The sequence below is a fragment of the Etheostoma spectabile genome, chromosome 14 (genome assembly GCF_008692095.1).
Source record: "Etheostoma spectabile isolate EspeVRDwgs_2016 chromosome 14, UIUC_Espe_1.0, whole genome shotgun sequence".
NCBI classification, from domain to species: Eukaryota; Metazoa; Chordata; class Actinopteri; order Perciformes; family Percidae; genus Etheostoma; species Etheostoma spectabile.
Window position 1 is genome coordinate 2,272,180 of NC_045746.1, and position 15,177 is coordinate 2,287,356.

At 39.1% G+C, this 15,177-nt stretch overlaps 1 protein-coding gene across 1 annotated transcript in view; it reads left to right on the plus strand.

Moving 5' to 3' along the window:
• The window catches only part of triqk (triple QxxK/R motif containing), a 23,717-nt gene extending 9,086 nt beyond the window's left edge, over window positions 1-14,631 (plus strand). The window contains exons 4-5 of the mRNA XM_032535736.1: window positions 6,689-6,774; window positions 13,380-14,631. Of these exons, the coding sequence (XP_032391627.1) occupies window positions 6,689-6,774; window positions 13,380-13,487 (194 nt within the window). The 3' untranslated portion in view covers window positions 13,488-14,631. The remainder of the gene's footprint in view (window positions 1-6,688; window positions 6,775-13,379) is intronic.
• Window positions 14,632-15,177: the final 546 nt, after the last annotated feature.

Here is a 15,177-nt window from a genome sequence, read left to right on the forward strand (position 1 = left end):
ATATATATATATGTATGTATGTATGTATGTATGTATGTATGTATGTATGATGCAGAATTTCAGAAGCAGGTTCTTTGCAATAGTGGTCCTGTTATGATTCATTTTTTGGGTAAGCTTACCTGTTTGACTGTGTCTACAATTTGACTATAAGTCTAGAGAACAAGAACAATTTGTCGAGAGAGAGAAAATGTTTATGTGTGCGCAAACAACATTTGCATATAGTCTACTATAGTTTTCAATTTCACACGTAACATTCTCACTTGGATGGAATAATCTCTCACACAATATAACACTGTAACACATCAATAAAAGGGTGAAAAAAATACTTTGACGAGGGGGCGGAGAATTGGCATCAGCTGTGTGCTTGGCCGTCAAGTGGTATTTCAGACTGGACGTGATGAGATGATAGCTCAGTTCACAACGACAAAACACAATGGAACCATTTGGCAACTTTTAAAAAGTAAATTTTCATTTCAGAATCTTACTGGCATCCATTTCAGCGTCTCGCACTCGCCATCCACTCAAAACGTAACGTTACTACTCTTTGGCCGGCTCGCAAGCCAAAACAAAATTGTGCGGCGTGCCTGTTTTTTTGTTTCCAGTCTAGCTAGATCCGGTGTGGTGTTGTAGTTTTCTAACGTTACTAGTTGTGGCCACAGCATGTGGGAAAAAAACTACAAAGTTGTCTAGGCCAAAAAGTACGTCCGTCTCGTAATAAAAAAAATAGACGCCATTAAAATGGGTTTGCGTTAACGCTGTTAATAACGCGTTTAACTGACAGCACTAGTTTAAAGAAATGCAAACAACCCAGAGCGTGTTTTCTTTTCTTTTTTCTATCTCAGAAGGTATTTGTGTGATGTAATCAGACCTTACTTCACAGCAATGTGGAGATAAGTCTGGCGATGCGAGACTAGCCCACCGATATCTCTTAACCGTCTGCTAATGTGTTAAACCCAGCAGGCTCAACAAATGAGAATCATACATAACATAACAAGCTCCTCTCTCACTGTCACATCCCCTACAATTCAAAAAATTGTAAGGGACACCTTGGTCCTCTGTCTTTCTCCACCTACTTCCAACACCCCTCAATTTCTACAGTTTTCCCTTCTTTTTTTGAAAATAATGGCTTATTCATGGAACATCAGCGGTAGTCCAGGCTGGTCGTTGAGCTGTGCCATCATCTCTGCTGGATTGCTTTTGTCATGTCAGATGGCCATCAAGGGGCCACACTTGACACTATTATTTAATACCATTATTAAGCCTGTTATAATTGCCAAGATGCCCTCAGGAGAGGTAGAGCTATGTCACTCTAATGGTCACTCTGTTCAAGTAATGACTGCTGCTGCCTGCTGAACAAACCAGGGGAAATTGTCGACATATAAAGACACCCACGATTTCAAGTATGGCTAATTGGAAATTATGGCCTTTCACATGTAAAGAAGGTCACGACTATGAACATGTACTTCTTGCAATTAAATGTTGGTAGGCTACAGTACATCATCATGGTATAGTTGTTTTCCTCTTGTCATTATATCAGGGATAATCGTCATTTAGCTGTAAATCTCACATGAATAGGGAGAGTTTGCCTTCATACATGATGCAAAGGACAAGGCATAAATATCTCCCATGTGTCTGGCATCAGCCCTCCAGTTCCACGACCATGCATCCTGGCAGATGCCAGTGATCCGCACCATGTGGTCACTGACTATTTGGCCGCCATGCCACGTAGACACAGAAGCAAAGCATGAGGAACTGTCAGCCACGCTGACAGTGTGTTGCCTGTGTCGTCCCAGGGCTCTAGAGAGTGCTGGATACTGGTCTGTCTGTCCAAATCACCCCATCACTGTGAATGTAGTGCATATGCAGGACAGCTATTCCCGAAAGACACAAACAAACATGCACTAAATTCCTCAGGTTTGTGTTTCCTTTGACAAATTCTTGTGCTTGTTTGTTTTATTTTTGCCCTCATGACAATTGTGCACAGTAACTTTTTAAATATTACAGTACTGGCTGGATTTTAAGTAGTCCAAAAAGTATTATTGCTAGCTTGTGTGTTTGATTACTGTAATTCAAAAATGTTACACTTTAAATAATTAATGGATTTTTTCTTTAGAAATGTCATGGCCTGCGGTCACATATCTGCATCTAACAGAGACACAGCAGTCTTTATCTATAGAGTTAGTTACTAAATCGTTTGCCTAAAACCTGTAACTTTTATTTGTTCATAAAAGGCTTGACATTCAGAAGTCAAGGTTGCATGTTTCACCATTTTTTCAATTAGGAATGAAATATTGTTGGTGCATGTTGTGAAGAATTAAAAATTTGCAGCATTTTTTAGACACACAGCTAGAGGTGTTCGTGCAGTATGTGGTGTACTGGGTTGGTAAGGCAGCTTCGAGTAGCAATTTATTTTTGCAGGAGCTGGTTTTGGATTAGCACGGTTAATTGACAAATGGAAACGTCGATAGAGATATAAACAAGAAAGCAGCAACTTGGGAAACTGGTCATTTCATTATGTGTGTCTCAGACATATAATTGTGGTGGGTCAGCTCTTTTTATTCATGGGTTAAAGTAACAAATATTATTTTCATTTCAAATGATCAGCAGTCTTTTACTACATGATGCATGGATTAAATGTAAATGTGGTAGACGGCTGTATAAAGTTAGTATTATGAGGTTACTTGAAATTGTGCAAGACTTACTTTTCACCCCAAATAGATAATCAGAACTTGGCCCAAGCAAGCGATGGTTCCACTGTGACACTGTCAAAGATAGTTTCCTGCCTGTCAAATCCATCAGAATATTAACATTGCATAAACAGATACTTGAGTCTCTGTACAACCCATTAATGCAGGGTTTTTCCTGGATGAAGATTAGGCAACGGCGGTACAGTACCTATATGCTTTTTTATGTGTATCAGCATTTATAAATGTATCAGTGGGTTGGGGTTAGGGCAAACATTTTACAAAAACAATTGTATATGGTTTATGTGTGCGCAACCAACGTTTGAGGTGACTTGGAAGTGAAATGGATAAGTTAACTTGTACAATTATTGTATTTGTGATACTTTAGGAACTACTAATAACAATTCATTAATTAGGAGGTTGTTTCTCACTTGTGTCTTAGTAACTACTGACATTTTTGTCATAATGTAAAGTACCAAGTTTCTGAACAATGATGCGTCTCAAATCATATATACAGATTTTATTCAGACAAAATATTTGACATATATATAATTTTCTGTTAGTGGTGACACAATTTCATATAACTAAGACTGCAAAGAAAAATGACAACAATCTACATTGTCTTTTCACTCTGCACCACTTTGGAGTCTTTTTTGTTTTGTTTGCCTTTTTACTACTGATGTTTCTTTTCATTCACACAAACTGACACTCTTAGATTTCCACCCCTCTTCTAGCTTCACATAAATGGCCAATTTGTGTGACACACAAATCACATTCTTTCTTCCCTGAGTGCTCAATCACGTGTGGCTAATTTTAGCTAATACCCCCTACCTGTCTTGTAATGCTAAGCCGAACAATTGCTCCAGATAAAAAAACAATTTCTCCTCTGTCTTAATCAGACACCATTTACAGGAAAATGCAACGACAAACGAGACAAAAACATGAAACACATCTAAGGGAATGTACAATAAGTGCTGTGGTGGGAAGGGCCACTTTTATTTTTCTCTTGTCCTCTTGACATGAAAACAGTGATGACTTCAATGAAAAGCACACTCAGGGAAGCCTCTCAGCCCACTCTCTAGGCCACCTCACAAGGGCTAATGTTCCTCTGAGACATGGCATTGTCGTTGTACAGGAGGACAGTGATGCCTTTTCAGTGTGGCGGGCAGACGTTGGGTGGGATGGACTGTAGCCCAGCTCAGTTAGATAATTGGTGGCAAAGTGCTGCTGCAGCAAGGGGAACAGCAATGACAAATTGGAGTGCTCATGAAGTCCAATGCAATATCATCGGGACTGTAAGTGTGTGTCTGTGTGTGTACGCACGCTCCAGACCCATGCAAACAAACTACTGGAGGAAGGCAACATGAGACTTTAATAAGTACACCACTGTAAAACAACAACTAAAAACCTTACACAGCCTAATGTAATTCTTCTCCATTTCAACTATTCATACTCCTACTTTGGGTAATTATTCTGATTTTGCTCCACTTAAGTATTGATTCTTACCAAATGGTTATGAGTGTATTGGGTTGTGATGATTATTTATTTATTTTTTCCGCATATAAACATAATTTCTCCATGTAGAACAATTTTAGCCTTATGAATGCTAAAACAGAATCAGGACAGGTGCTTGTTTTGGAAGCCATTTGTGGGAGATATTATTCAGTAAATGCTGAAGAAAAAAAATCTGCCTTTTGAATCCCCAGCTTGCTTAAATTCTGATATTGTTTTGTCTTTGAGTATCTTTGGGCACTTTGGTGCCGAATTGTCAGACAAAGCAAACTAGTATCAAAACAAAAAGTACAGATTGTTTAAGTTGTGTGCTTTAATTTTAAATATAACTTCAAAACTTGGTTGACACGTTTAATTATTGATAGTGAAGAATACCATTTTCCAGCCTGGATATGAGAAGATATCATAGTATTATCAAGTAAATGTTCATGTTGTTATTGAAAAGCATAAAGGCCCAGTCACACAGGCATAAAAACCTGTGCAATCAGTGGATTTGCTCATAGGTGAATCAATTCCTTTTCTTCAAGTTAAAAAAAAATCATTGGTTAAATTCGCAAATGTGTACCATTGACCAGAGCCAGCTGACTTTCAGTTGGCAAACTTGTCAGCTTGGAGAGCTAATTTCCCCTTTACCAACTATTTAGTAATTGCATTATGTATAATCCTGAGAACAAAGTGGTAGTAAACCCAACAGTACAGAGAAAATAGCAGAGAGCTGTTGAGACTGACTCGTCCTAGCATGTTTCTGTCTGGATAACATGTTAGTGGTTAGCCCGCAAGCTTCAGCAGTGTACCAACTAGCCTTGCAATTACTCCCTATGTCCCCAAGCTTCCAGACACACTCACATGTTTTAAGGAGACACATGCACCAACCATTCCATATATTCTGAACTTTTGCACATCCCTCTACATTGTTGTTCACCCCGCTGTGTGTGTGTGTGTGTGTGTGTGTGTGTGTGTGTGTGTGTGTGTGTGTGTGTGTGTGTGTGTGTGTGTGTGTGTGTGTGTGTGTGTGTGTGTGTGTGTGTGTGTGTGTGTGTGTGTGTGTGTGTGTCCTGGCAAAACAGATTTTACACTTTTTTTTTTTTTTCATATAGTATTTGTAACATTTGATGTTGCTTCCTGTAGTCTTACATTATCCCAACCAGATTTGCAGTCTGAAAATCCCTGCACAGTGAATAGTAAGCAACCTGAGGTGCCCTCCAATAAAATTTCCCACCCGACATCCAGTTGCCCTCCTAATGAATTCCCACTAGCTCCCTGTCTGCTTCTGGCAACATGCTTCCCATTTTTATTAACCCTCCACTGAGTCAGAAGGAGGTGTCGGATGAGTCCGAGACCAAGAGAAATGGAGAAAGAAAAAGGAATTTTGAAAAAGTAGGGGGTTTGAACAAGAGAGTGTAGGTGTGTTTGTGTAGTGAGACAGAGCAGCTGCTTAACCCCATGCTATTGGTCATTGGTCATCTCCTCTCTCCTCAATGGCAGTCTCCACAATAGGAGACCCTTCACTTTCCAAGAGACATGATATTCAGTGGTATGCAGCTCTATGCAGTTTTTTTTGGAATCGTAACACAAACAAACACATGCACACACTCCTCGTTACCCCTCCTTTTTCACTAGCTCATTTTCAATCCTTTCTCTCCCACAACCTTTCCGGATGAATATGGACGGTTTCTTTCAACGCCTTCCTCCTTCTCTTGTTCCCTCTTTCAATGCAAATTAGGCTTAATTGGCTGAGAGTACAAATTCCAAGTGGCCTCCGCATGTCACTTCACAGACTGAGAAACCTCGAAGCTAACCCAGGGGCTTGGTCTCTGTCTCTCTCTCTCTCTCTCTCTCTCTCTCTCACACACACACACACACACACACACACACTCACACTCACACTCACAGACATTTCCAGCCTTTCCACCCTATTGTTAGCAAAGTTCCTTTTCCTGCAGTGTGTTGTTTCTAATTAGACCAAGACAGCCGGCTCTGCCTCATGCGAAGCATGCTCACACACACACTCACATAAAAAGACATGCTTTGCCAGGTGGCTGGTTTGCCCACAACACTCATCCTTGAGAGTTGAGCCCACAGGAAGTCAAACTACCACAGGTGAACATTGTGCAGCTCAGGCCAGAAAAAGATTCCTTGTATTTTGATTGCATGTGCTGATATTTGTGGGTAAATTTATTTGTAGAAATTCTGGATTGTCAATGCTAACATTTAGCTTTATTTCTCTCACTCGCCTCATTTTAGGTTTTACAGCTATTGTGATTTGGGTTGGAAAATTGCAGCAGAATTTACAGGAATAGTTTGACATTTTAGATGAGATAATACGGCTCTTATATCTGTTAAATATGCAGCTACATCCAGGAAATGATTAGCTTAATAAACCAGCTCCAATAAAGCTCACCAAAAGTGAAAATGTAAAAACAATTAATAAAACAATGAGACCATTTTTCAGTCTTTTGATTTGTGTTCCCCATTTGATTTTTCTCTGACAGGTAAGCAGGACTACAAAAAATCAAAGCCAGCCTTGAAGGCCACGCGGCTGAAAGCTGAAGCAAAGAAGTATTCCTCTGGATTCAGGGTGAGACTGGCCTGGTCTTACGTTTTCCTTGATTGCTGACGTCTCTATCTACATGTCTTTCATAATTTCTGCTATTGTGTCTGTCTTGGCCCTTTTTTGTTTCTGTTTGTCTTTCTGTCTGTCAACTATCTAGTTTCCTTTTGCGTGTCAGTCTGCCTTTTTCAGAACATGTCTCACTAAAATAACTTTTCATATCCCAGACTCTTAGCTCTCTTACAACCTACGGTTGATCTTTTTGGAATGTAACAATACATATCCACCTGAAGAGATGTGGCCCCCTGCCTTAACTACCGTTTGTAAAAGAGAGGAATGGGACAGTCCTCCATAGAATAAAGTTTACAATACTCTATAAAGTCTACAAGAAAAAAGACAACGAATAAAGAATTCCCGGGAGGAGTGAAATTCAAGAGTTTCCGTATTCTTTTACTGGTGAATAAAACAACATGGAGGAGGAGAGACCATGAGGGAGAAGTGGGGAAATATGATGAATAGAGAAGAAAAAAAAAAAAAAGAATAAGAAGTTGATAAGATAAATAGAGTTGGGTAATGTAAAAGTAAAGGCAGGTGAGGGTGTTGCTTGGATGGAAAAGTGTGTCTCTCTCTGTTGCTTTGTAACACTGCAGTGATTAGGAGCAAAGATGGATGACTCCATGTTTATCACTCTGTCAAACTTGGCACAGCTGCTTATGCTTTCCTTATTCAGTTGGCTTACCAATAAACAAAGTTCCTAATTCAAGGTCTCTCTATATAGAGTAAGCCCATGCCAATGAAATGTGAATCTGTCAGTATAGGTTTTTAAATCCTCTTTGAAATTGCAAATACCATCACATGAAATTAGGTCATCAGTGATTTTTTCTTTTTTTTTTTAGCTGTCAAAAATTTTAAATACATTATAAAAAAACAATATTCAGACAGTTTTCTTTTTTAATGCATGTTTATTTTTCTTTGTGGCATTGAGAATTGGTTCTGTTAACAGTACATCAAAAGCCAAAAGGCTTCACTTCCTCATTAAGCCTCAATTGGCACATAGTACACAGAGATGAACAAATCAAAGTAAGGATTAAACACTGGGTGAAATGGTCAGGTTTTAAAATATGCATCTCTTAGACACGCAAGGCCTCATTAAGCATGTCTTTAATCCAATTAGATTAGTCCATATCTTGAAATATTGATATTGCTTATGAATAATTCAGGTTTTTCACGCCCAAGACGAGGGGAATTTTCAGAGGTCGGATTAAAAATACCTCTGGGACGAGGATATTAAACTTACTTAGACCCTTTGGCCCCGAGTTTGATTGAAATTCAGCCCAAATGTAATGGATATTTGGTCACGCTTGCTTTTCCATCGAGTCCTTTTAGCTTTATACAAAGTTGTGAATTTTACACAGCTCTGAGATGAGAGTAGAAAGCCCCCTTCTCTGTTTTTGTCTTTCTGTCCTTTGGTTGACAGCAATGATTTGGCTGAAGTTTTTGTAGGCAAGTTGCTCTCTCCTCTCTTCTTCTCCCTATTTTACTATGTCCCTGGTTGGGATCCTGGTCTCAGATGCAGCTGGCATTTCAGAAGGACCAGCAGACATGTGGGCACAGAATCTGGCAGCTGCCAGGGCAGGCTGTCTTGGGGCTTTCCTAGTAGCAGGGCAGTCTGGGTAAGTTGGCAGCGAAAAGGATGGAGAGACTGAGAGAGAGAAAGTGGAAGAGAGAGAACGTCTGTTCCCACAATAGCGATCAGTTGTTGGGCTGCACAAAAACGTTGACCTCAGAAGTAGCTGAAACCGCTTGTGTGTTTTTATTTTGTTTACATAGGTAGCTTATTACTGTCTGAATGCAAGTGTGGACATATTCCTGCCCTGCTCTTTCAAACTCTGGATGGCATGGGCTCACAACAGCAGAGATGAAGAAATTGGCAGGAAGTTGTTTGGCTGTCTCTCCTCAGTTTGCCCAGAGAAGAAGTGCCTTCGAAGTAACTCCAGCACACTAGCATGCAGCACCGGAAACCAGCCTGCTGCCTTGTCTAATTGGCACACTAGCCTTCTGTTCAGTCATGCACTATTTTCCCGTCTTATTTAGCTGCTAAGCCTAGAAAGTTGGGGGAAAATTGCTTATGGAATTGGCGGAGAATGGAGGATACAGATCATTACTCTGGGTATCTTCCAGCTGTCATATATGTGAGACTTTATAGAATGTGCCTTTTTTTTTGCATTTCTTTGGGTGATTCCACCCAATTTCTTCAAATTGTTCTTTAGTAGCAATACATGCATGTTTATACAAACATGTAACTTGAGTCATAAAGCTGTTAGTTTTGTCGTGAAGGAGCAATTCTGACGAACAGGCACAGTAATTATTGAGCAAAGTCATTGAAAATCAACACTTGACTAAACAGTATGAACTGGGAGTGATGCTGTGCTACGAAACTCTAGCACCTGCTTCAGTCTTCCACTGAAGCAAACTGGATCATCTTTTCATTCCCACTTTTGAGCTGGTTAGGAGCATAGACAAATAGCACGTGGAAATTTGTAGGTTTTATGGCCTTTTATGCCCTTTAATTTACAGGAAGCTTTATGAAAAGACTCAATGAGTTATTATAGTGGCGCTAAGACATTTTCTGTCCCTGAAGAAGTTTTTTGTTAAGTGTTGCTTTAGCACTCGCAAAGGTTGTAGGAGAAAAAGGCTTTAGCTGTTAAAAATGGCACATTTGTTTCACTGAAGATAACCAGTAGGTAGGTTACGGCACGTGGATATTTCCAACACATTTTCTCACGTGGTAGTCCAATTGTAGGATTGTGATAACTTTTATTTTACAAAAGATTAGTGCTAAAACGATTAGTCAATTATTTGATAAGTAGAATGAAAGAAATTGATATCAAGTAATTATTTTAAGTACTTTTTTTTTTTTTTTTAAACCATTGGTCAGATAGAACAAGCATATTTTTTTACCTCTGGCTCCAGGGAAATGATTATAAGTATTTAAAAAAAAATATTTTCTGACAATGATTTATCTGAAAAAAAATATCAATAGATTGACGAATTTGTATTGAAAGTAATCATTACTTGCAGCCCTGGAAGGATGTTAAATGGATGAGTTTGAAAGTATGAATGATACAAAATGCAATTACTGAATCCTGGACAAAAGTATTATGATATCAAGGTGTTAAGTCTCCTTAAACAGCTGTCAAGGCACCAAAACATCAGTTACTTTTATTCAAACAGTCATGAAATATAATCTAAGGGTTGGTTATTTGTTGCTGTAACTTGTACATATCTAACATGTCTACCAACCACAGCCCAAATGCACGCATCTCTCTGCAACCCACAAACAGCCACTGAATCTGCTTAGCACGTAGGGACAGACTGATGCGCACACACACACACACGCACATGCACACGCATACAGCAATAAGCCAAGATGGAGTAAAAAAGGTAGACCAGATGAGGGGATGCCTGCTGAGCTGTGGCTTGTCGCCAGGGTGACAGGGACTCAGCTCCCAGCATGCCGGTGCTGAGAGAGCCACATGATGAAGATGATGCTTGGGCCCCATCCAGGGGTCTCTATCAGAATGTGGGCAGATAGGCTGTGTGCTCATGTCTGAGTATGTGTGGATGTGTGATTGGGCACACATAAATGTGTTTGTGAGACAAGGCAAGAGTCAACACAGTGGTCCACCCTCCTCGAAAACAATGATCTCAATCAAGTGCAGGTGCTTCCTACAAGTGTTTTGACCAAAACCCCTCCAGCTTGTTTTCTTAGACAAGTCACTGTTACCAGCTGTTGTCTTTTTATCTGAAACCTAAAGCAGAGAAAGGAAGAAAAACACAACCTGGATTGTGATTTTATGCGTCCTTTTGTTTTAGCGCCAGTTCAGAGAAATGCTTACCTGCGTCGGTAGCACACAATTTTGTTCTGGGAGATTGTCGGCAGAATAACAAACGTTTCTTTTTGTCATATTTTTCAAAGCTGTGAGAGAACACAAGGAAAAAGTAGCAAAAACAATCAGCCTCCGTGATTTGATAAATTCTCATTTCTCCGAGGCCTAGGCAAAATAGAAAAGTAAATCAAGCACGGGAAGCCTGGCGGTTAATATATGAAACTAAAGTGCATGAAATTTAAAAGTTTTCCAATTAAGCAAGGACTTAAAGCTGTTTGGAGGCTGCTGGGATGTAGATAAATGGTGGCTAAGGCTAATGAAGACCAACGCTGCTGCTGATGAGGCACTACAACATGTACACAGATAGCTGTGGATGCCATGACGCCTTTTAATTGTCACCACCCCCACCCCCTTCGCCAGAGAGAGGAATTATTATTAGCCCCCCCGCCACCTCTCGTTTTTGTGCCGAGCCTTATCTCTCACTTGTTTTCTCTCTCCTTCTTACTCTTGTTTTTCATTCCTGTCTGCAGTTTGGCCAGTGGGTTGAATTTGCAGTCCTCTCTCTGTGTGCGTGCTACGTATGGCAATTACTGAACTGATGTTTTCTCAAATTGACTTTCATATATATTTTTGCTTCTGTTTTTCTTTTACAGCTGTCTTGTTTGATGTTTTTCTGTTTGTCATTTTCCTACACTGTGACCTTGAATATATAGCATAATTGGCGTTTACAGGCTGATTTAGTTCATCATGGGTCAGGTTTTTGATAGGTAGTGTCCTAAATAATCTTTATAATCTGATATCTGTAAAAATTGGATAGGATTATGATTCATGTACATACACTTGCCATGTCACCTTTGTTGTTGTGGCCCAGTTTGCACGTAAAAACCTAATTTCCATGTTGAAATCAAATATTTCTTTTTGAATAACCCATAATCAGACTGTACTCTGCACCCTTTTAAAGCTCTCCAAGCTCTCCAGTGTTGATTAGAAAGTTTGCTACTAATGAGTTCTCTTGATAAAGAATAACTGGCATTGTTCAATACTCTGAGTGGCCCTAATGAAACTCCAGCTGATGAAGATTGTAATCGTGTGAGCGCCACATAATGAACAAGCGCTCCAAATTCTCATTTTCAAGTTGAATGCCACTCCTCTGGAAAGCCTCAATTTGTTTGACAATTAACTAATAGAAAATCTAAAAAACAAAAGAAAGTTTAACTTCTGAGTAAGACTTGCAGGGGAACACTAGAGACTGATTGCAGATCGAATAGATTATAATACAGCAATCTTACTTTGCTTCTTGGTTTCCGAAATGTGATACTGGACTTTTCTTTTCTCAGATGTTGCTCCTTTTTTACATCAAGAGAAAAACCTAAAGCAAATCAACGATTCATTCTTCAGAGGCCTATGATGTGCTGTCAGACTTTCTTCAATTAAACTTCAAAAATCCCAAATAGTCTCCAATTGTTTTTGTCTTTTGGAAGAATAATCCCAAAACTGGCAGCTAACCGTAGCCTTAACCCTGGTACACTGTGTGTACTGGAGCTTCTGTTGCTTTCTAATTTCACCATAACTAACATCATGTTGTGATTTTCATTTAACTTGATGTAAATATATACAATATTATTATTATAATTATAAGTATAATTATTATTATTATGTAAATGTATTGCACTATATTTACCGTCATTGTCCCTTTCATTTCATCAGGTAAGGCTCTCTCCACAGTTAATCCCTCAAAGCAGCTGAGAGTTGAAACACGTTTACCATTTCCACATCTGTTTGAACACATCTGTTTGTCTGTTTTGACCTTCCATCAGCAGTGAGCTGGGGTTTTCCTCCGCTGTGAACAAAGCTTTCAAAAAGCTTTTTTGTGTTGGAAGCTTTGAAACACCAGTGCTGGGCTGTTGTGTGAACAGGAAACACTGACATGATTATGAGCTTGTTAACCTTTTCAAACAAAACAAACGTGGCTTTCAGTTCTCTGCGCAAAGGGAATTACTGGAACTGTTGGGTCCTTGTCAATTATAGAGTGTGGTCTAGACCTACTCTATCTGTAATGTGTTGTGAGATAACTCTTGTTATGAATTGATACTATAAATAGAATTGAAGTATAATGTACAATTTGCAAATGCCATTCTCTGTAAAGTGAAAGTATTAAATATTAGGATTGGATTAAAGTAAGATTGATTGAGGTCGCAGTGCAGCAGTTGAAGATTTACAATTACAGAATATTAACTTGTGTTACTGTGCAACCATCTAAACACTAAAACCAAAAGATACTGTAAGTCAGTGACAATCCCTGTGTGAACATGTTTAATACAGTGATTTCTTATTTAACTGCAATAGTATGTACCAGGCTTAATTTCGTTTGAACAGTTGTCCATCTTTATATAAAAAAAGATTTTTACTTTATTGGCTGAAATGAAAATCTGATTATTGACAGAACTAAAATTACAGTTGTCTTTAAAAGCACCCTCACAAATTACACTTCACTTACACTACACAAGTCAGACGTAAGATTTAGATGAGCAAATTTTTAGATGAAAGAAACACAACGGAGACTTGACAAATATACAGTAGACATAACACTAAGAGATGAGAACAATAATTACATAACCATGCAAACATACAAAGTAGAGCTGCACCTGTGTGTAAAGACAAGCATGGGATCAGGCAGATGGATATATAAATAGTTGTACAGAAGAGCAAAGCATCTTAAAACCATCTCTCTTTACTTCTCAGGATGCATTCCTGGTCATTGCAGCAATCCTGTTCTTTGTCCTGTGTGTCTACGCCTTCTTCTACCTCAACCTGAGCACCGAGATCAACCTGGACGTGGATGTGGATTAATTAAATGTGGACCGTGTCGTGAAGACGTCTACACAGCAAACACGAGGACGGGACACAGTCTGTCAGCTTTTTTACACACTTTTGGTGACACGGTGACAATGAACTGCCTCTTTAGGTGAAATGAGAAAATACATCAAATATGTGTCGGGCCATTTTTTTAAAAACTTGCATCCTCTTGTATCTACCATTGAATTTCTTCTTTCCCTTTAATTTTTGCAGGGGAGCACATAAACTGTAATCATTGTACTGACACGTATTATACTATGGTTCTACATCCATAAATGTTAGTTTCTTCCATTCTTTCCCTGAGCCTGCATCTGGGAGCTTTGATTCTCTTTCCCTAAAATATTCAGTGACCTCTTGCATAGTGGCACTTTAACATTCTGCTACAAAATCTACAAACAGCAAAGAAAATGAGCCTCTTCTTCGAAACTACGGTCGAGACCAAGCCTCTTGTTACAGTAATCATATTTTGCAGAGTCACGTCCCAATGTTTTCTCCACTAATAGAAAAATGTAAATCTCCCACTGAAGCTCTCGTCATATCCAGACAAACACTTCGCCTCACATTCCAGTGCACAAACCTCTCCTCCCGTATATCTGGAGATCACAAAGTGTGAGATTAGAATCCAAAAGCCCTCGCCCTGATTGAATGTGTGTGCAGAATACAGAACAACACATTCTACCTGCCACACATACACACAGCACAGAGACAGACATCCACAGGATTAGCATTACAAAGATGATCCTGTTCTTTCATTTGAATGAAAATTACAGAGATGAGTGAGGACTGAATGGAGATGAGCCTGTATGTTTCTCCTAAGGAAAACCTTGACAGTTATCGTGTCTTGTCAAATGTATGTATTGTTGTCCCCTTAAGGATGTGATGTGTCTATATATGAATAGTTTTGTCAAAGGGCTTCCATTGTTTAAGAGATTATTTGTTGGTGAAGGAGTGCAGAGTCAGGGGCTTTTATTTCATCCATTATCTTGCAAATTTGTTCATTTATTTCCTTTTTTGTTTATTCCATGTTTTTCTTAGAACCTTAACTAGCAATACCAATACTGTTATCTTAAAGGCAACTGATGCATTGTTTAGGATATGACTCTTATATTAGTGAAATACATAAAAGGCCAATACCAAATACACAAGACGCCTTGTGACATTTTTCTTTTTCTTCCACTGAGTGTCTTTTAAAAACAAGTCTTGTCTTTGTGCCTGACTATGTTCTGTGGCTAAGAGGAAATCTGAGACAGATTTTTAGCTTTTAGTTTCTGCCTATGTTCCCCCTTCTTTTCTCCCATGACCTCCCGACCTCTGGTAAAGACTACATGTCCAAGAAACCATTATGTTAAGCATGCATCCGTACTCTCAACCAGTGGCTTTTATCTCCCCCTCCTCCACCACTGTGACTCACTCACATGTGTAACCATAGATAGTCCTAGACCTCACAGACCTTCATATGTGACACCTGTTATCTGAAAGGTCACCATTACCAACTACAAGAGCTCCGGCATCCGCACAATGGAAAGGATCTGGCAGCACAGCCTATTTATTTTTTGGCAATTTAAGATGCAGACTGTTTTTGAAGTGGTTTGTGTGGTATAAAAACATTTTTATGTTTGCTTTCCTTATGATTTGGTTACAGAATAATGTGATATATTATGAATTATCTTTCTGCGTGTTTTGT